Source organism: Typopeltis vanoorti, chromosome 16 (assembly GCF_054136105.1).
Source record: "Typopeltis vanoorti isolate ZY-2024b chromosome 16, IOZ_Tvanoo_1.0, whole genome shotgun sequence".
NCBI lineage: Eukaryota > Metazoa > Arthropoda > Arachnida > Uropygi > Thelyphonidae > Typopeltis > Typopeltis vanoorti.
In genome coordinates, this window is record NC_143564.1 from 106,269,424 (window position 1) to 106,292,515 (window position 23,092).

The following is a 23,092-nucleotide window of genomic DNA, read 5'->3' on the forward strand; positions in this document are numbered from 1 at the left end:
AACCTTCTTCTCACTCCCCTGCTTACACCCTCCTTATACAGCATCCAGGGATGATCCCTGGTTCTTCCTGATCTCCCACTGTTTTCTATAGAACCTCTCCAACATTGATCCTATTTATTTATTTATTTGTGTGGGGTTTCCCCCCGTTCCTCGACCTCCCCTTAGGACTGGTTGAGCCCTCCTAATGAGGGATTAAGTGCTCATCCTATGACTATAGCCTGTGTGCTCACGAGGCCGGTTTGCCTGCTTGCAGGATGTAGTATTAGATTATTAGATTCTGTAAATTGCATCTTTTCAACCTTTCCTCATATTCGACATTCTAGAGGTCAGAAACTATTGCATCTTTTCAACCTTTCCTCATATTCGACATTCTAAAGGTCAGAAACTACCTTAGTCAGTCTCCTCTAGACCCTTTCCGACTTCCCTTCATCCTTTGGAAAAACAGGTGACCAAATCTGTGCATGGTAGTCCATGTGTGGCTTAATCAAAGCTTTATACAATGGAACAAGAATCTCCTTACTTCTGCAAGTCAGTGTCCTCCACATCATTCCCAGAATTCTTTGTGTTGTCTTCACAATTTTGGCAATGTGTCTCCTAAATTTCAGATCCTTATCACCCAAAGATCTCTTATTTCCTCCACCTCCGATAATATATCCTCACCAAGCATAAATTCTACATCCCATCTTTGTTTCCTAAATTTTAAAACCTTACATTCTGCAATACTGAACTCACATCCCCATTCCTTTCACTCAACTTATTCAAGCCTTCTTGTAAGGCCACAACATCTTCTCTACTCTTCATAGTTCGTCCCAACTTTGCATCATCTGCAAACAACTGAATATCACCATCCAAATCTTTGCCAATATCATTAACATACAAGTTAAACAGTAATGGCCCTAAAACAGACCACTGAGGTACACCATTAGTGACGTTCCTTTTCCAGGATATTGCTCCCCCATACACAACTTGCTGATATTTTTCAGATAGCCACTCTCTGATTCAATGCACTAATCTAATATCCAACCCCATCAGCTCTAGTTTGACTATCTACTCATCATGCAATAATCTATCAAAAGCCTTTACGGAATCTAAGTATATTACTGTGTATCCCTCTCATCTGTGCAAGGAAGCCATCACTTCATTGTAATAAGTAAGAAGATTACTAAAATGTGACCTTCCTTTATCAAATCCATGCTGTCCATCAAAGATAATACCATTGTATAATCTTTGATGTGCATATTATTTGATACCATTGTATTATCTAACCTGCACATAAATGACTTTATGCGCAGGTTATGCAGAGCAGACGGTGTGGTGTGGAATTCGTGGACGTGTGGAATGAGTTTGATGGGCAAAAGGATTTATACAAGATGGATGGCCTGCATTTGAATGGATTTGGTGTGCAGAGACTAGAAAAAAAGTGTTGCTGAATGAAGTAAAAATGGATGTGCAGAACCAGGGAAACTAGAACTACCAAGGAGAGGGAGGGGAGTGGATATGCAGACATCAGTGAGACAGTTGAGTGTAAGAATGTATATAATGTACCAGAGCCAGTACTAAGGACAAGAAATCGGAATGGGATAGTTAGAATAACGCATCAAGATAGTGGTGGGACAAAGAGACCTCTGCATTTCATGTATACTAATGCCAGGAGTATTAGGAACAAGAAGGAAGAATTTTTGGCCTTGATTGGCTCTTCCTGGCCACAGGTTATTGGCATTAGTGAAACATGGCTGACGTAAGATGATATAGTTAGTGGGATAGAATGTGTAGGTTATAATGTGTTTAGGAGGAATAGAGAGAATAAAATGGGGAGAGGAGTGTTATTGATTATAGCTGATGAACTGCAGCCAAGGAAAATTGAAGTTGTATTGCAGGATAGTGAAAAGAGCTCATTTGAGGCTATTTGGTGTGAGATTGAGACTGGCAGAACAAAATATACAGTTGGGTGCTGCTATAGATCAGGTGATGGAATAGATGGTGGAAATAGTATGCATAAACAAATTGATGAAATGAGTGGAAGGAGGGTAATTATTATGGGGGGATTTCAACTATGGTAACATTGATTGGAAGGAGGAGAGGACACATGTGAGGAAGGAAATGGATTTTATTCAATTATTAAGGGATAACTATCTGAGACAGCATGTAATTGAAAATACTAGGGGTTTGAGAGTGCTTAACCTCGTAATAGCATCTGAGAATTTGACTAATGAATATGACCATGTTGCCACCTATTGGTGAGAGTGATCATAAGGTCTTGACCTGGGAGGCAGCTAAAGATGTGGAATTTTCGATTAAGACAGGGTATATGTGGAATTACCATTCTGGCAAGTATGACAAGCTTAGGAGATTGCTTGGATCAGTGCAATGGCATGTAAAACTGCATGGGCTGGATGTCGATAGAGCATGGGAAGTGGTCAAGGAACATTTACAGGAGGTTGTGGCTGATTGTATACCTAGGGTCCGAATAGAAAAACAAGTAGGGGTTAAATGGATGAATAACACCATTAAGCTTGAGCTGCAAAAAAAAGAAACAACTGTGGAGGGAATTTAAAGAGAAAGGTGACCTGCAGGCACATGAACGGTATAAAGCGCAGGCCAGAAGGGTAACAAGTGTGGTAAAAAAAGCAAAAGCGGATTATGAAAGGAAACTAGCTATGCAAGCTAAAGAGAATCCCAAACAGTTCTTTCAATATGCTGCAAACAAAAAAAACTGTACACGGCAGAATGATTTTAAGGAATGCCAATGGTAAGGAGGTCACTGAATCAGTCGATATAGTGGAATTACTGAGCAAGCACTTTGCAAGAGCATATCATCCAGGTAGTGACATTGAAAAAATGAAGGAACCATTAGTTTATACAGGAATAGTGATGAATGAAGTGTGGGTGAATAGTCTATTACAGAATTTTAATATGAATACATGTGGGATTGGATGGCATACCGGCACGGGTCTTATGTGAAGCGGCTAAAGAATTATCAGTGACTTTGACCATGTTGTTTAATCTGAGTCTCGGGTCTGGTTTAGTCCCGAAGGTGTGGAAAGAGGAGAAAATAGTTCCACAGCATAAAGGAGGATCCAAGACTACTTTTGCCGATCAGCATATCAGGAGTCGTTATCAAGGTCTTGGAGAAAGTAGTCAAGGGAAAAATACAGGAATGGATTAATGAAAATGAGATACTGTATCGGGGACAGCATGGCTTTGTGAAGGGTAGATCATGCCTCAGTAACTTGCTCAAGTTTTATAACACAGTGACGGCTGAACTGGATAAGGGTAATGGGTTTACAGTGATACTGCTGGACCTGGCTAAGGCATTTGACAGGATACCACATGGAATTCTAATCCATAAACTGCAACATATGGGAATGGATATAGGGTTGGTGAGATGGATAGTTGGGTGGTTGATGGAGAGAGATATCAGAGAGTAGTTTATTCAGGAGTAGAGTCCAAAAGACAGCCTATGACTCGTGGTGTGCCGCAGGGTTCTGTTCTTGGACCACTGCTGTTTAATTTGTTCATTAACAATATAGGGAAGGATCTAAGAGGAGCAGTTCATTTGTTCACTGATGATGCAAAGTTGGGTAGGTCAATAGTGAATGCAGAAGATGTCAAAATATTGCAAGATGACTCGGATAGATTGGAGTTCTGGGCTAAGGAGAATGGATGTCAATTTAATGTGACAAAATGTAAGGTTATGCATTTTGGGGTGAAAAGATTAAATTGACATCCATTCAATTTAATTGAACGGCTCAGTACCTCTGCACCGAGCCTTGATAAGACCTCATCTCGACTACTGTGCCCAGATTTGGTCACCTAGGTTTCTTCTTGATGGGGAGAAGGTGGAAAGGATCCAGAGGTGAGTGACCAAGATGATAGCAGGTCTATGGAATGAACCTTATGAGAACAGGTTGAAGATTTGTGGGTTGCAGAAATTAGTTCATAGACGGAAAAGGGGAGATATAATTAAGACATTCAAATTGCTAAAGGGTTTCTATAGGATTAATTCAGAGGATATTTTTGAGATCAGGACTGGTGGTGGGAGAACTAGGGGACACTTATGGAAGCTGGGCAAGAGTGTGGTTAGCAAGGGTGTTAGAGCTGGGTTCTTTACTTTTAGAGTGGTGAATGAGTGGAATAAGCTGCCAGAGTCTGTTGTGGGTGCTATGACAGTGAGTGAGTTCAAGGCAAGGTATGATAGATACTGTGAGAATGTCGTATAGTTGTGTGGACATGATGTTTAGGGCCTCCCTCGATGAGTCTAAGAACTCCCTGGAGTCGCCCGTAATAATAATAATTGTTGTCAATCCAATTTTGGATCCTAGTTATCATCAGCTTCTCCAACAACTTAACTACAACACCTGACACACAGATAGACCTATAATTGGATGCTTGAGTTCTATCACCTCCCTTATGAAGAGGCACAATCTTGCCCTCCTTCCACTTTTTCATTTAATGAAGGATTGGAGCTGACTGGACAGGTTACTGAGTTTGTGAATGTTTGGGGCTGCAAATGTTTGCCATGATTAAACACCATGGAGCTTAATAATGATTTCTCTGGGTCAACACTTTTTTTTTAAATAATTGATGAAACTTTTTTTCTTTTGGAAACAGTTATATAACTTTTTTTAAGTTATTTCTTTTGTGGAATGCTACTTTTTGGGGTAGGGTTGAATTTAGTTGGGATGTTCAAAACATCCAAATTAGTGGTCATCATAATGGGTATATATTCCATGTTCATCATTTATCATCATTTCTAATTTCAGTGTTTGTCAGGGTGGGATGGCAAAAGTACCTTTTCAATCATAAACAAGTTTTGTTCTGAAAGTGGAAATGGCATAGTGATTTCAGCTACTCTCATTATGATGACCACTAATTTGGATGTTTTGAACATCCCAACTAAATTCAACCCTACCCCAAAAAGTAGCATTCCACAAAAGAAATAACTTATGTTGTAGATTTTAATAACTGAGTTATGAAATAAATAGTATTTACCATATGTGAGAAATTCTTCATGATAAAATAATAGGGTTTTTATTTATTTATTTATTTATTATTATTAGTGTTTTAGTTATTTATTATTTTATTTATTTGTTTATTTATTATTATTTTATTTGTTTATTTTCATTAGTCAGTTCTGGTGTGAACAGTGTCATTGTGGTTAGCCTAGTGGCTTTGCGCTTCGCAACCATATGTCCTGGGTTCGATTCCCGTCGCCGACGTGAGGAGTTTAAGGATCTTCCTCAGCCATAGCCAAGTTAGCCGGTCTTGGGCGTGGACAGCAGGGTTCCCCCCCCCCCAGTTTATCTGGGGTTTTTCATCCCGCAAGTAGGCAAACCGGCCCCATGAATACACACGGCGAGTTGAGCCCCCCCCATGTGGGGGGCTCAACTTGCCCCAATAGAGACGGGGGGAAAAGGGACGAAACTCCTGAATAAATAAATAAGTGTGAACAGTTAGAACAAGCAGTGTAGTCTGAATAAATTGCACTTTTGAGTATCACCCAGAAGGAAATTAAAAACCCATTATTATATGCTTGAGTTATTTATTTAACTTGAATTCCTAGAACTTTTTTGATGATTACTGAATTAATTAGCAAATATGAATCTCTCTATATAATAAAACTCCAACATTTCAATAATGTTGACTAGTGAAATGACTGTGAACAGATTAGACAGACATGACTAATTTTCACCTGCAGTAGAGATTAGCCAGGAGATCAAAACAGTTATCCAGGACTACTCATCAACGTCTAACACTACCCTTCCATCTCTGTTCTTGTTAGGATGTGTTGTCCTATCCAAAAACATCTCGCTTAGTCCAACAGTTTTTGGGTAAACAAACTCCATCAATGCAACAATATCACTCTCCTTATTCCTATACTTCTAGCATAGGTATACAAACATAGCAGTCCATTTATGGGTCTATAACAAGTTCCACTGATACCACTTCTTATATGCAACTTCTCCATGCCTTCTCCCAGCTATTCTTCTCTCTCTCTCATTATCTATTCCAGAACCCTCTCCAGGCCCAAATGTTCTCCTCTCCAAATCCTAGGCTATCCCATTCCTTTCTTATCTACTCACACATCACTTTCTCTTCCAGCATCAATCTTTCTCACACTAAATACCTGCCTCCTCCCCCATACATCCTGAGATCCCTCTATTTCCCTGTCTTACACTACTGTTCTCTCGTTCTCCTCACTTCCCCATTCAGAAGCACTATTTCAATCCCTCCTTCCTTTCTTCTCTCTCCTCAACATCACTTCCAGCAATGGTCTCTCTCTCTCTCTCCAACTGACTCACACTAAAATCGTTCAATTCAGTTCCATTTGTCCTTCATACTCATCTCAGACATTCACAAATTGCACTCCTTTCTCTTCACACATTTCAGCAAATATATCATTTATAATTGTTGCTGTTGTCCTTCTCAAGTCATTGCTGTTGTACACTGTGATACCTGGGCAACACACTGACTACTTTTGTATCACATTATTATCTTTTATTCTCAATAATCTAATATCCACTCTTATATTATCCTTGTTTCCAACTGAGTCCTTAATTCTTTCTACCACAATAAACCCTTTTGCTTGCTTACTCCTCATATCCAATGCATCAATAAATCTACTCATTCTACCTCCTAGAAAATAAGCCTCAGGCATCCTCTTATTTGTTGCACCTCTAATAATGGAATTCCCATTTAATACTACTTGCATATCATTTAATACCTCTTCAATATGCTCATTATTCATTCTAGTCTTCTTTGCTTTTCCATACATATCTACAGTTCTCTTCATCTCACTATATATATGCATCATATCTTGCCTCATCTTCACCAACTCTGCTTCCAAATTTTGCAATACTTTTTTTTTTGCAATCATTCACTCACACTCTCACTACCTTACCATCAGTTGCATAAACTTTTTTTGCTGTCAGCTGCAATTATCGTACTGTTAATTGCACTCAGTTTTGTATCATTGATCTTGCACACTTTCTTATCATCAGTCGCACACTTTTCTTTACCATCAGTTTTTACATGCTTTCTTAACAGTCACACATTCTTTCTCACCACCATCTTCCATTTCGATTACTACACCATGTTCCATACGTTGATTCAAACAAGCCTCAGGGAGGGTCCATTAGCATATCCAACCCCCAGTGTCATTCTCTTTGAGGAGTTTGAAATGTCATTTGCTGATATAAAAATCCCATGAAAAAGAAATAAGCTTGTTTGAGAATTCATTTTCTTCTAGGGCTGAAAACTGGCAACTTGAAATTATTACCTTCAAGCCAGAACATGATTTAGAAATAAGTATATGAACTTCAAAAATAAAATACTTGTATGATTCAGAAATAAGTATATGAACTGAAAATAAAATACTTGAATTCTACAAGGCTTTCCCATCTCAAAATTTTCTCCTAATAAAAGAAAATGCTATGAAAATTGCTACTTTGTTTGTATCAACATATGTTTGAGGGCAATTTTTTTATGCATGAAATCAATAACTATTTAAATGGGAAAGAGAATGTTACATCTTCATTCTCTATAGTCTCAATCGCCTCATTAAATATTAAGTTTTTCAGTAACTGCTATTATGTGGTGTCCTTAATAAAATTTTTGAATATTTTTTGAAGAATATAAAGTGCAAGGTGAAGAGCATGGTAAAGAAAGAAAGAAAGAAAAGGTGCAGTATGAGAGGATATTGGCTGATAAGGCCAAGATTAAGTCAAGGAAATTTTTTCCACTATACGGCAAGCAAGAGGAAGAATAATTACAGCAGATTAACACTGGGGTATAGTCATGGCAGCAGAATAACAGCTGCAAAGGATATAGTGGAATTATTGAACAAGCACTTTATCAGCATACATCATACCGGTGTAAATGATGCCATGCAATATATAGAAGAGAGGCAAGTATTAGGAGAATTGGAAGTGAAAGAATTAAAGACATATCAGATGTTAGTTGGGTTAGATGTTAATAAGGCTGTGGGAATGAATGACATATTACCATGTATTCTTAAGGAATGTGTACCACAGTTGACTCTGCTCCTGACCTGCTTATTTAATACGTGTGTAGAGGCTTAAGTGCTGTGAGGACATCATGTTGAAGGCTTAATGGATTTTTTACAACACTCAAAAAGAATTAAAATAGAATTTAATACTTCCTATATTTCGTCCTAGTCACTAGGACATCTACGGGGATTACAAAAACAATTAATGTAACATATACACAAATAACAAACAATACTAAACCCAACCACGTGGGTGACACTAAAGTCCTATCTAGGTAGAGCGCCCTCTAAGGGTAGTAGTAGGTGGCCTGGAATGTAAGGTGGGACCTCTGGTGATGAGTGTTTCCCAAATCTTCGGAAGCTTAATGCAACCGTATTTATTGAGATTTGGTTGGTTTTTGAGAGCTGCTGCTGCTTCTAAGAAAAGTCTCTCTTTCTTGAATTTGCTGTGGTGGAGCATGGTGGTTTTCTTCCATGATACCCTGTGGGTGGTGTCCAAAACATGGTCAGCCAAGCCTGAATGGCCATAGTTGTGTTTGAAGATGTACGACTTGTGTTCCTCTAGACGGATGGATGCTGATCTGCCTGTCTGTCCAAAGTACGCCAGCTTACAGGAACAGGGTACTTTGTAAACTCCAGGCAGAGAGAGAGGAGGGAGCTGATCTTTCGTAGAACGGATAAGGGTAGCAAGTTTGCAGTGGGGCTTATATGCTGTGTGTGTAGGTTGTACTTTTTTAGAATCTTGGCTATTTTTTCGGACGTGCCACGGAAAAATAGCCAAGATTCTAAAAAAGTACAACTTTTTTAGAATCCGCATCATTCCCAGAAGCCTTTGTGTTATCTTCACAATTTTGGCGATGTGTCTCCTGAATTTTAGATCCTTATCCACTATCACCCCCAGATCTCTTATTTCCTCTACCTCCAACAATATATACTCACCAAGCATAAATTCTGTATCCCATCTTTGTTTTCCAAATTTTAAAACCTTACATTTTGCAACATTGAACTCACACCCCCATTTCCATGCCCAATCACTCAATTTATTCAAGTCTTCTTGCAAGGCCACAACATCCTCACTACTCTTTATGGTTCGTCCCAACTTTGCATCATCTGCAAACAACTGAATATCTCCATCCAAATCTTCGCTAATATCATTAATATACAAGTTAAATAGTAATGGCCCTAAAACAGACCCCTGAGGCACTACACTAGTGACTTTCCTTTTCCTGGATATCGCACCCCCATACACAACTTGTTGATACCTATCAGATAGCCAGTCTCCAATCTGATGCACTAATCTAATATCCAACCCCCAACCTCTCTAGTTTGACTGTCAACTTATCATGAGGTACTCTATCAAAAGCTTTTGCAAAATCCAAGTGTATTACTGTGCATCCTTCTCCTCTGTCCAAGGAAGCAGTCACTTTATTGTAATAAGTAAGTAGATTACTAAAACACGACCTCCCTTTAGCAAATCCATGCTGTCCATCAAAGATAATACCATTGTTATCAACCCAACTCTGGATCCTAGTTCTCACAAGCTTCTCCAACAACTTAACCACAACACCTGACACACAGATAGGCCTATAGTTTGATGCTTGAGTTCAATCACCTCCTTTATGAAGTGGCACAATCTTGCCCTCTTTAAACTCCTTAGGAACTTGACCAAGTGCAAGACTTGTATTAAAAAAATATGTCAAGGTAGGTCTCAACTCTCTAGCACATTCCTTCAGAATACACAGTGATATATTATCAAGTTCCACAGCCTTATTTACTTCTAGTTTACTCACCTCCCCAAACACCTCTTGCTCACTTATAGTCAGTCTCTCCTCCCCATCATCAACTGCTCTCAATCTCTCCATGAAGTCACATTCACAAGATTGAAAGATCTTTATGAACTGCTCATTAAGTATATTCACCACACATTCTGCAGCAGCTGTCTTTATACCATTTTCTCCAATCAATGTCATCCTTCCATAATCATTCTTTCTTTTGCTGGCTACATATCGAAAGAACTCCCTAAGATTCTTTTGGGCTTCATTAGCTAACTGCTGTTCATACCTCTCTTTAGCTACTCTCACCAACCAAGTCACCCTCCTTGCCTGGTCTTTGTAGACCTCATGAAATTGGTTATTTCCACTTCTCTTATGCTGCCTCCACAATTCCCTTTTTCTCTGTATCGCATGCTTAATCTCTTTATTCATCCATCTCACACCTACCTTAATTAACCTTCTCACCCTTGGAATACATTTAGACATTGCATCTACTAGATAGTTTTTGAAAATCCCCCAAGCTATATTGATCTCTTTTCCAGCTAACTCCTCATTCCACGCTACACCCACAAGCTGTCCCCTGGGCTCCTCATAGTCACCCCCCACTCCTTGTAGTTCCACATATACCCTTTTCTCACAGGGGGTCCTTGCACTGCTGGCAACCACCCAGGTAACTCCTATACAGTTGTATAGGAGTGGATCTTAAGATAACAGTCTCCCAAATGTTTGGCAAATTAATATAAATCATACTTGTTCAGGTTAGCATAATGTTCATAGCCTGTATTGACTCTAAAAATAATCTTTCTGACCTGTAACTAACAACTTCTATGTTGCACATTCATTTTCCTCCATCTAATCCTATGTGAAGGAGTGTCCAAAGCATGGTCTGCCAGTCCAGACTTGCTATAATAATGGTAACAAATGTATTTCTTACGTTCTCCAAGGCAGATGTTAACTGATCTTCCAGTCATCCCATACATAAACAGTAACAACAACATAAATAGTGAAGGCTAAATCCCACTCTCTTCATAAAAGCTAACCCAAGCTTCGAAGTAGGTGGGATTAATTCACCTCACTCATCTACATGTAATCCTTGTAATCAAAGAATGCAGATTTTATAACAAAACAGTCAGTAAAGTGTATAACAATAATGAAGATACTGATATTAAAAAATATAAAAAATCTGTGTATATGTAAATAGGCTGTATAATAATAAGCTATGATATTGATATTGAAAAAAAAAAAAAAATTATGTACATTTTTATTTAGAAAAATCTTTGTACTGTACATTTGTACTGAACAGAAAATGTAATAGTATACTTTATTGTATATATGTAAATAAGCTGTATGATGATAAATAAAATGTTATTACAGTAAAAATAAATAAATAAATAAAATAATATGTGACACCTCCAGGGAGTCGAAAGACTCATAAAGGAAGGGCATCTAATCTCTGTCTCCACCATTCAATCCACCCACTACAACGAACCATAACTACCATCATCATTATCATCTACACCAATGCCATCTATCGCCCACCACCATCACTAGTATTTTCACAGACAATCACAAACATTCATGCCCACAGCGGGATTCAAACCCGATGCCTTTTGGCTGGAGAGCAGATATGCTAACCACTCGGCTAACCAGGCTGGCATTATTATTTGCAAACCTATAATACATTTGGTACCGTCAGTGGGCTAAGGATTTTTTTTCGTATTTTTTTTATCAATTTTATCAATTTTTTGTATTTTTAAATCTATTTTTTACATAGTCCGGAAACCCTGCTCCAGATACCAACCAGACATGGAACTTTTTCAAGCCACTAAAGGCCTTTAATGGCCTTTAGTGGCTTGAACTAAAGGCCTCCAATAAACACTGCAGTATCTCTCACTGGGCAATGAAATTCATCTCACTTCTAAACCTAGAATCCCCTAGTGTATTCTTAAGTTTATCCTTAAGAGAGTGGATCAGAGTTGCTAATTTAACAAGTGGTTTGAATGTGGTGTGAAGGTCATATTTTATTAGTACTTTGGCTATCTTTTCAGATGTACCTCGGACTTAGAGAATAGGAATAGTGTTGTTTTGTTCTTTTGTGTTTGAGAAGGGGGAAAGTAGGAGAGCCATGTAATATTTTATTTATTTTGTAGCAGCTGTAGCCATTGGCCAGAAAAGTATGGCAAAGTTATTTAAGTTCTGTAGAAAGAGTAGGAGAGCCATGTAATATTTTATTTATTTTTTAGCAGCTGTAGCCATTGGCCAGAAAAGTATGGCAAAGTTATTTAAGTTCTGTAGAAAGAGCTGAATCATTAGAACAAATAGTCCTAGCTCTGCATGTAAGTGTTTTTTAAAATATCATACTGTTGGGCTGGATGGTGATGTGATTATTTATGTAGATATCTTCCTGTGTGTGTGTGTGTGTGTGTGTGTGTGTGTGTGTGTGTGTGTGTGTGTGTGTGTGTGTGTGTGTGTGTGTGTGTGTGTGTGTGTGTGTGTGTGTGTGTGTGTGTGTTGATTTTCTATAAATGGAAAAAAGATAGTGAACCACCTGAAAGGTGGGGTGATTAATGTGTCAAGAAAAGGCAAACAATTATTAGATTCTTTTTCTACTTTTTCTATTGTGAAGTGAATTTTGGAGTGTTGGCTGTTTAGTCCAAAGTATCTTGCCCATGGGGCCAAATGGCAAACACATCATCAACAAAGCATAACCACACTAAGGGCTTGTATTTAGCTGTAAGTATTTTGTTTTCAAAGTGTTCTATGTAAAAGTTAGATAATGGGGTGGAGTGAGGGTATTGCAGTACCATGAGTCTATTTGTAGATTTTTTCCTTGCCAGGTGAAGTAACTTGAATACATAGTAAATTTGAATAATTCAAAGATATCAAGGGGAAAATTAAACTTTATTAAATCAAGACTATCTATTACTGGTACATTAGTAAATAAGGAAGTGTCATCAAAACTAACCATTATGCCTGAATTTTCAAGGATTATTTTCAAGGATGATTTTTAAGGTCTAACACCTATCTTGTCTACTAGATCAATAATATGTTTATTAGTGAAATCACTGAATAATAAATTAATTACCGTGTTACTTACAAGATCCAAATCCAACTGCAAACATGTCTGTATACTGTGGATTCCAACTAAGGGAAGTTACAGACATTTGTTTAACAGGTTTATAGGAAAATTTCCAGAGTGGCAGCAAAGAACCAGCACCATGATCTCGAAATTCATCTGATGGATCTTCCCAGTATTTGAAATCTAAAAAGAATGAAAATACTTTCTTACTTTTTAAGCCCAAATAATTTAAATTGTAAAACAATTCATGTCAGATTAAATTTTCTTTATTTTTAAAATTTTATTATGTGATTTTTTAAAAATCCTATGATAGTCTTTCATTCTAGAGTATTTCTGTTAGTGAAAGTCAAGGACTTTGAAACAGAAATAGGATGAAACTAAAATAAGTACACTTCAGAAAAATAACCACTGAGTCATGTAATTCTTCTATTATTATTAAACTTCCATTGGAGTCACAATACTGTAGAAAGTTCAGTATATGTTCAGAAATTCATAATGCCTGTCTTATGAAATAATTCACTCAGCTGTCAATGTCCACATAGAAACTGCCTCTTATCCCTTTGTCCACTACTCTTTTATACAACTTACAGAGATGAGCTCCTGCTAACATCCTCTCCTTCCACTTCTCCTCCCCTCCCAATCTTCCATTTCTTTTGGTTCACTGTTGGTAATCAGAATTATATTGAAGCAAACTAACTATGATGTGGTCATATCCTTTCTAACAAATGCATGAATTTCAGCTTAGACGTTTTGCAAAAGCATATGCACAGCTCAACTTTCCAAGAGACAAAATGCTCTTACCTTCAACTGAAAGCTCATAAATGTTTCTTACATCTTAAATCCAATGAACATTGTCTGCTGGCCAAGTGGATGTCAACTCCACTTTCCAACCAGCATGTGTGGGCTCAAATCCCATGCCATCATGAATATTTCTAACCCAATGTGACACTCACTACTCTGCTTACTGAAAGGAAAAAGTAGCTTAAGCACCATATTTAGTCTCTAGAACAAGTAATCAAATTATCTAATTCTTAGTTCACTCATAGTACTAAATGTACAATAGGGTTACAACCTTTCATGGGTGGAATTCACATAAAAAAATGGGGGGGGAGCATGGAAATTTACACCCAGGTCTTTTCAACTAGAGGAACATCTGTCCTTCTTCTGATATTCAACTCAGTGCTTCATTTTTTGTTCACTGAGCTCTACAGCTTATAGCTTATACTCTTAGAGCTAACATTCCAAATTCCCAATATTCAAAAAGAACTGTCTTTGGATTCCTTCTTGAGTTTTCACATCATCCTGAAAACCTATAGATGACCCAATCTATGTCACATCAAAATGTTATGTGGTAGGACAATAACTGCCTTAATTCTACTTTCCAATATTCTTCTTATGTTTAAATTATTGTTTTTAATAATCTGCAATATACTGTATTGACAGCATTTTAGAAATGTATCCTCAAACTACAGTTCCCATTCGTTATTACTCCTAAATCCTGTGCAATTATTATTATGTTTATTCAGGGACTCCATGGAGTCATATGATTCACCATGGGAGGTTGCTCTTAGACAACAAAACGTCTATCACACCATTCCATAAATTCATTCCTTATATGCCCTCTAGCTACCCTTTCGGGCAATATATCATTCCAAGATCTTATCACTCTCTATGAAAATAAGAGTTTCTCACCTTCTTACTCATCACTTTCTTTTGCAACTTCCAGGAATGATCCGTTGTCCTTATTCTACCACATGAAATATTTGCCCAGCGTCAATCTGGTAAATACCTCGGAATGGCTTAAATTTCTCAGTCATATAGGGTTGACATTGGGGAATTCTTCTGTTTGGTGAAACATGGGAAAAAAAGCAAGGATAAGGGACCATCCCTGGAAGTTATGAAAGAAAGTTGCGAGCAAGAGGGTAAGGAGTGGCTTCTTTGCATGGAATGCATTGCCTGATAGAGTGGAGATAGCATGAATGGTCAATGAGTTCAAGGAGTGGTATGAAGACTGTGTTTTCTAGGGTAGGCTTCCCACAATGAGTCTTGTGACAACATGGAGGCTTGAATCATAGTAATAATGATAATAGTATATCACCCTTTCATCTATTTACAAAAATGTGCAGCTTACATGCCACCAATCTATTCTCAGAATCACAGTGATGTCATTTTTTGTTTTGTCTTAATATCCACTCCAAAGTTATATCATCCTTTCAAATTCCAGTTACCAAATCTGAACACAATAACCTAAATGTGGTCTGATCAGGCTTTATACATCAGAACTGCCACTCTTTTATTCTGCTGTCAACATCTTTCTCAGTAGTGCACTAATCCTCTGGATAGTCTTTACCACCTTTATAATGTTTTTTTTTATTTTTTTATTTTATTTTATTTTTTTGACTCCCACGCAAAAGGTCACAAGACCTATAGTAGATTAGTGTCACGTGTGGGCAAGAGGATACAAAGAATTTCTCAGTCATATAGGGTTGACATTGGGGAATTCTTCTGTTTGGTGAAACATGGGAAAAAAAGCAAGGATAAGGGACCATCCCTGGAAGTTATGAAAGAAAGTTGCGAGCAAGAGGGTAAGGAGTGGCTTCTTTGTATGGAATGCATTGCCTGATAGAGTGGAGATAGCATGAATGGTCAATGAGTTCAAGGAGTGGTATGAAGACTGTGTTTTCTAGGGTAGGCTTCCCACAATGAGTCTTGTGACAACATGGAGGCTTGAATCATAGTAATAATGATAATAGTATATCACCCTTTCATCTATTTACAAAAATGTGCAGCTTACATGCCACCAATCTATTCTCAGAATCACAGTGATGTCATTTTTTGTTTTGTCTTAATATCCACTCCAAAGTTATATCATCCTTTCAAATTCCAGTTACCAAATCTGAACACAATAACCTAAATGTGGTCTGATCAGGCTTTATACATCAGAACTGCCACTCTTTTATTCTGCTGTCAACATCTTTCTCAGTAGTGCACTAATCCTCTGGATAGTCTTTACCACCTTTATAATGTTTTTTTTTATTTTTTTATTTTATTTTATTTTTTTGACTCCCACGCAAAAGGTCACAAGACCTATAGTAGATTAGTGTCACGTGTGGGCAAGAGGATACAAAGAACGAAGGAATCTGTTCACATTTTGTTTTAACAGTGTTGAAGGTTGCATTCTTTGGGGAAGGAAGAGTAGGAGAAGCTGTTCCAAAGAAGAGAAGTGAATGGAATGAAAGAGGAGGCAGTGTAGTTTATTCGTTGAGTTTCAAGATGGACTGTAAAAGGATGTTGGTAAGCAATGCCTCGTGCTCTGATGATTTCAGAGGAAAGTAGAGAAATAACAGTGACCAGTTCAGCAAAGCACTGTCCATGAAAGTATCCGTAGAAAAGGCACAGGAACTGAATGTCTGTGAGAGAGAAATCATTAATTAACCAGATTGCCCTCTTCTGAAAAGAATTGAGCAATTTAAAGAGGATTTTGGTGCTCTACCCAAAATATGGGATCAATATTCCATAGTTGGGTAGATTTGGGATTTGTATAGAGTTAGCAGATGTGAAGCAGTGTTTTGTACAAAAAATAGTATACCAAGTTTTTTAGCAGCTGCAGAAGTTATAACTGAAATTTGTGCCAGGAAAAGTTGGAGGTATAGGTCACTTCAAAAAGGGAAATCTGATTGTGTTTGGATATCTGGGTATTATTGAAGGTTGGGGAGAGGGATGCAAGCTCTTTCTTTCAAGAGATAAGACAGGACTAAGTTTTGCTGGTATTGAAGTCCACAAGGTTGTCCAACCCATTGGGATATAGCTAGGAAAATGGAGTTCAGGTCATAGGCTGTAGTGGATCTTGAGAATTCTAACACCTGAGCCAAGGTTTGTCAAGTGAAAAGGAGGAATGAAGTGTATACTGTCATTGGCATTACTACGTTTAGGCTTGTAAGTCTGTGAGAGCAGGTCATTTATATACAAGAAGAGAGTGGGTGAAAGAACAGAAAGCTGGGGTATTCTGCATTGGCAGAGAAATCTCATGAGAGGAAACTGCAACCACGACAAGTAGTGAGCGGGAAATGAGAAAATTGGTGATCCAGTTGCAGAGCGTAGAAGGCAGATTATAGGATGCCAGTTTACTAAGTAGGCCCTATGCCAAACCCAGTCAAATGCTTTTGAAATGTCGAGGACAACTATGTGAGTTTCTCCAAATTATTCCATGGCTTGAGTCCAGAGGTTGGTGGTGAAAACTAGAAGATCAGTGGTAGATCACAAGTGGTGAAATACTGCACGTTACTGATTAGTTGGTAGGCCTATAGGTGGCAAGAGTTGGTTGTTGATGATTTCTCCATGACTTTAGAGAGAACAGAAGTGAGAACAATTGGATGGTAGTTCATTGGTTGACTTTATCACCTTTAAATTATATATTTAGTTTAATCCTTTATTCAAGTGTAAGCAAACAAAGTTTGAGCCTGAAGTATCTTCAGGACTGGGGCAACTCGTGGCAAGGTGGACTGAGTTTACATCACTTTCCTTAGTATCCCATAATGCAAAGCACATCTCCTTGCAGACATGTATAATGCCTATGCATTATAGCTTCAGTGGGAGCCAGACCTAGAGGTGATATCAAGGTTGAAGCAATGCAGAACTCATATTTCCATATGCCAGTTGCCAAAAGGTGTCACACCTTATTATTAAATTATTTTAAGTTATATTAAAATATAAAATTATTAAATAATAATTAAATTTTTATCACCTTTTTTTGGGATAGGTTAGATGTGGCCTGTTTCCATATTGTAGAGTAGATGCCAGTTGAATAAGTTAGATCGAGGAAGCAATATAGGAGAGGTGTTAGTTCTGGGGCACAATTTTTTAACATAATAGGTGGGATACCACCAGGATTAGATGCCTTGTTTGTATTCATGTTATTAAGGATTCTTCATATTTCTTTTTGTTGAAAGACTATGGGAGACATGAAGGGAGCCATTCTTTGTGGAGTGGAGGGAACTGTGTCCAGGTCATCAATGCAGGAATTGGAAGAGAAGAGTGATGCCAGTAAGTTGGCCTTGTCTTTTGGTGAGGTAACTACAGTGCCGGTGGAATGTGAGAGTGGTGGAAACCTGGGTGGGCAGAAGATGCACCCATTGACCTTGGAAAGGGACCAGAAGGAGCAACTTCCATTTGGGTAGGAGGCGACTTTGTAGCATTTGACCCTTTCAAAGCCTGTTTTGGATTTGGTGATGATTCTTTTACGGCTGTTGTGAGCTCAAATACAGGTGGAGGGAGCAGCTGGAGTTTTGGTCTTGAGCCATCATGGTATTATTGTTATCATTATTATTATTATTATTATTATTTGGTAACCTCCATGGAGTTAACAGACTCATCGTGGGAGGCCCACTCAACTGACCTCATGTCTATCATAATGAGTTTGAAGTTATTTGCACTAACTGCATCACAATGCACTCAGGCAATGCATTCCACTACTAACAACTCTCCATGTAAAAAATCTACTCCTCACACCCTTCTTCACCCCCATCTTTATACAACTTTCAGGGATGGCCTCTCGTTCTTCCCATCTTAACATCCATTTTATAATTTTTTCTATGTTAATCTAATAGAATCCCTTAACTCTATCATATCTCCTCTTTTTTTCCTATCCACCAACCTCTGTAATCCACATTCTCTCAAACACCCGTCATAACCAACATTCCAGAGCCATCATATTACTTTGGTTATTCATCTTTGGATTCTCTCTAGTGTTTACCCATCACAATGAGAACTGGGTGACTAAATCTGAGCACAACAGTCCATGTATGATCTGACCAATGCCTTATATAGAGGCACCACCACCATTTCCTTATCCCTACATGTCAATGTACTTTTTATCATAGCAGCTATACGATGTGCAGTCTTTGCAACACATGCAGTGTTTTTTTTTTAATACATTGCCATCCTTTTTTGAGAACCAAGGCTTGGATGGTGGCTGTGAATTTAGAGTATAATAAGAGATGAAGGCCTTCATTCATGTGAGGATGATTTCTGTTATTTGATCTGAGGAAGTTGGATCTGGAGAATAAAGCAATATTCAGACCATGGAAGGAGGAATAGAAGTCATGGAGGTCATCCCATTTGGCACCCCTGTATTGTCAAAGGACAAAAGACTGAGAACTGGTAGGCGAAGGTTGTTTTATAGCAGAAGAGATTTGTATGAGGTTGTGATCTGACATACACAGTATACTAGGAAGGGGACCTTGTTAGAAAAAGATCAAACATATTGGCAAATTGGAGGGAGGTTGTCAGGAGTACTGGTAGGGAGATTGATGGGCTGTGATAGGTTGTTGCTAATTGCAAACACTTCAGCATCCCTGCCTGCTTGATCTGTGAAATTGGAGAAGAGAAGCAAAAGTTGAGTAGTGAAGCCATTCTTCTTGAAGTCTTCACGAAGCATGATTTCTATTAGGGTATTTCAACTGTAGAAAGTTGAGTTTGAGAGAGAGATAGTTGAAGGGGTCAAAGTGGTTAATGTGTCTCTTGAACTTCAAATTTCTATCTGCCATTACTTGAAGATGCCTTATTTCCTGCACTTGCTCCACTACAGTTCGCCCATTACAACATGTTGCCTTCCATTTGTAGATCCTAAATTTCAAAACTTTGCATTTAGATGCCTTAAACTGATGTCTCATTCATTTGACCACCTTACCATTACTCAAATCTTCCTAAAGAACTGCAACATTGGCAATATTACTAATAACCCTCTACAGCTTCACATCATCCTTAAGAAAGTGAACATATCATCCTCCAATCCAGAGATACATCATTTACATAAAGGTCGCAGTAATGAGCCCTGTGGAAACCCAAATATAAACTTTCTTCTCACTGATACTGTTTCTCTTGTGATTCAATGTGGACCCAGAGTATCCAGACTGAAGGCTGGGCACTCATCTACCCCTATGTGTGTGTGTGTGTGTGAGTGGTGGGTTGGTGGGAAGAGTTAATATCTACAAATCTCCTACTGTGTACCCCTCTCTAAAAATTTTCCAACATTAAAGACTGCATAAAATTATGGAAAAAATCTCCATGGAAAAAAATTACTTTCACACAGACTTGACTAACATGTTGGTCCGAATACCAACATCATCATTGTGCACCACAACTTACAGACATCCAAATCTGATTTCTTATTCCTCACTAAAGCTCAACTGGCATCTTCTATGACTACAGTTCACCTAAGTGTTCCACAGTACATGAAAGGTTATCAGACCTATAAAAATCTACTTTATCTGCTTTGATGCAAGATTTCCTAAAATCATTTTGCTGCCTGCATTTGCTGCTGTCGTCTAATCATCATACTGACCTTTTTGATTATCTATCTCTGACAGTTGATTACCTACAATCTAATCCCCAAAACAGTAAGGTAAACTTTCATTCAGATTTCAACATCCAGAATTCCAGATAGCTTCCATTCTCTAACTTCACAGACCAAGCTGGAAGAATGGCTGAATTATTTGCTGTCAGTAATAATCTAATGCAAATTGTTAACCTACCTAACATAACTCCAGATGATCCCCATAATTTTCTCAACTCACTGGACTTTTTCTCCCTCCAAATGCACCACTGATCACAACATTGTTCATGTTTCTTTTCTACAGACTGTCCTTCTCACAGCCAAACATAGTTTCATATCCAATAGCACTAGAATGGTGCCAATTCTTTTTCATGCTCTGATTACTGCTTCTGCTCTCCCAATTCACTGATCCAATAATTAAAATTATTCTTTCTAGGATGAGTGCCTTTATTCCCCATTCCACTCAAAACACCCAACCTTTATTCAAGCTTTGATTTTCCAACAAATGCGATAAAGCAGTCCAAGTTTCAAAATGCAACACATTCAATGGTTCAAACTAAAGACCCCAGCACCAGCTTACATTACAGTCCATAAAAAGTACTAAAAAATCATCAGAAAATCTAAAGCAGACTTTGTAAGGGCCAAATGTACGAAGCTGGCCTCATGCTCAAATGGCAGTCAAGTCCTTGTCCCTTGCCAAGGCTGCTGGACAATACTTCAGCCCTATTCTGTTTTTACCTCTCTATCATCCTGATGGAACATTGACAACAGCTCCTAAACTTATGGCAGACCTTGAGATAACCAAGTCAAATTTCCCTACTATTCCACAAACTGCCTTCAGTATGCTTCCTTTGAATTGAAAGGATATCAAAAAAAAACATTCAATAGCCTTTGCTAATCAATCCTACAGCCAGATGGTATCCTGCATAAAAACTTATGATCCAGAATTAACTCCCAACTTGTATTGCCTTTACAAGCTGTCCTACTTATCTGACATCCATCCAAATGCACAGAAGCATGTTTTTATCTGGCCTATTACTAAAAAGGGAGATAAAAATCAGCTGTCAAATGGTAGTCCTTACCTCAATACTTTTGAACGCAATGGTCATCAACAACCAGCCTCCTTGCTACTTGGAGACCCATCAGTTAATTAGTAATCTCCAAAATGAATCTTTCATTCTACAGAAGACTTCCTTGCTAATTTTACCCACTCTTGGAGAATGTCACGTGATTACTTTTGATGTTTCCAAGGCATTTGATAAAGTTTAGTATTGCTGCCTTCTATCCAAACTACCATCTTAGGATCTTCCTCCTATTCTTTGTGAGTTTGTGAGTATACTGCCAGCTTTCTCTTTGATAATTCATCACATGTCATGGTGGATGGTTACCTCTCATGAGATTTTTCCATGAATACCAAAGCATACCTGAGGCTTTGTGTTTGACACCTATACTCTTTCTACAACATCAGTGATCTTCTCTCAATGGCATCCAATCCTATTCATATCTTGCTAATGACAGTACACCGACAATAACAGACTGAACTTCTTCACTCGTAGTATACAACTTGCTGTTGCTGTTAATAAATATGCCTTCACAAGTTCCCAAGCACTGATGATATCTCGCCTTTCCAATTCCTCCACACTGGAATTGTCCCAAGCTGATATATAAGAGTATTAGAATCACCTGCCTTATAATTCCACATACATTCCTTTCTATTGATGTTCTTGCATGTCTTTTCATCTTCCAAGTCAAAACCACATGGTCACTGTCGCCTCCAACTGAGGCAGAGATGCCATCTCAGTTATAATCAGATCATCTGATGCTATGACCAAATCTAAAACTCTTGAACCTCTTGTTCCTTCTACTACATGTTGCCTAAGACATCTATCCCTCAAGAATTGCAAAAATTCCATTCCCTTACTATTACATGCAGTTTTCTCTTCCCAGTTTATACTGCTGTAGTTAAAATCTCCTATACCAATCATTCTTTATGCACTTGCCAAGAACAATATAATGATCTGTCTAAGCTAGATCATTATATAGTCTGATTGTGTTGTTTTTTTGTACCAATCAGCTGTCTGAAAGATATCAGAGAGTTTTGTACATGGGAGAGAGGAGTATAAACGAAATGAAGATCAGAAGTGAAGTTCCACAGAATCTCAGTATTGCAATCTTTTATTTAACCTTTATGTCAATGATATTGTCACTGGATAGTAGGGAGATATCAGTTCCTTGCAGATGATGTGAAGCTCAGAAGGGTATTAGTGATAGTGTCGCTGTGGTGTCCTTTCAGGAGGATTTGAATTATCAGGACAGGTGGGTAAATAAATGGCAATACAGTTTGCATACAAAATGCTACTAAATGTATGGGCTTGAAATTTGAGATCCATCAATGAGAGGGTGCATACTCCATTGTTGGAATTGTACTACAGGAAGTGGAGGAGACAAGGGATCTTAGGATGATAGCTGATAGAAATGTGAAGTTCATGGGACGTACTGCAAAGATAGTGAAAGTAACACAAAGAATTGTAATGCCTAGAACAACTTTGATATGCAGAGATAAAAGAGTGGTGATTCAATTATATAAAGCCCTGATCAGACCACATCTGGATTATTGTGTTCAAAACTGGTTACCAAAATTTCATGGGGATGAAATAACCTTTGAAAGGGTACAGAGGCAGATAACAAAAATTATATCAGGCTGTACAATGTTAGTTATGAGAACAGACTGAGAGCATACAAACTGCTCAGCTTGGTGGATAGAAAACAAAGACATAACATGATTGAGACATTTAAAGCATTGAGAAGTACAGCATGGTGAAAAAAAAAAATACTGAATAACTACAATGATATATGTTATGGAGTAAACAGGTTTATTAACAAAGAAATATATGTTTACA

General features: G+C 38.0%; 1 protein-coding gene across 3 annotated transcripts in view; it reads right to left on the reverse strand.

Annotated features, from left to right (window-relative positions):
- LOC150098246 (dynein intermediate chain 2, ciliary) overlaps positions 1-23,092 on the reverse strand; it is a 504,968-nt gene that overhangs the window by 166,289 nt on the left and 315,587 nt on the right. For all 3 annotated transcript variants that reach the window (XM_090405921.1, XM_090405922.1, XM_090405923.1), the window contains one exon: positions 12,878-13,042. In XM_090405921.1, the coding sequence (XP_090262047.1) occupies positions 12,878-13,042 (165 nt within the window). The remainder of the gene's footprint in view (positions 1-12,877; positions 13,043-23,092) is intronic.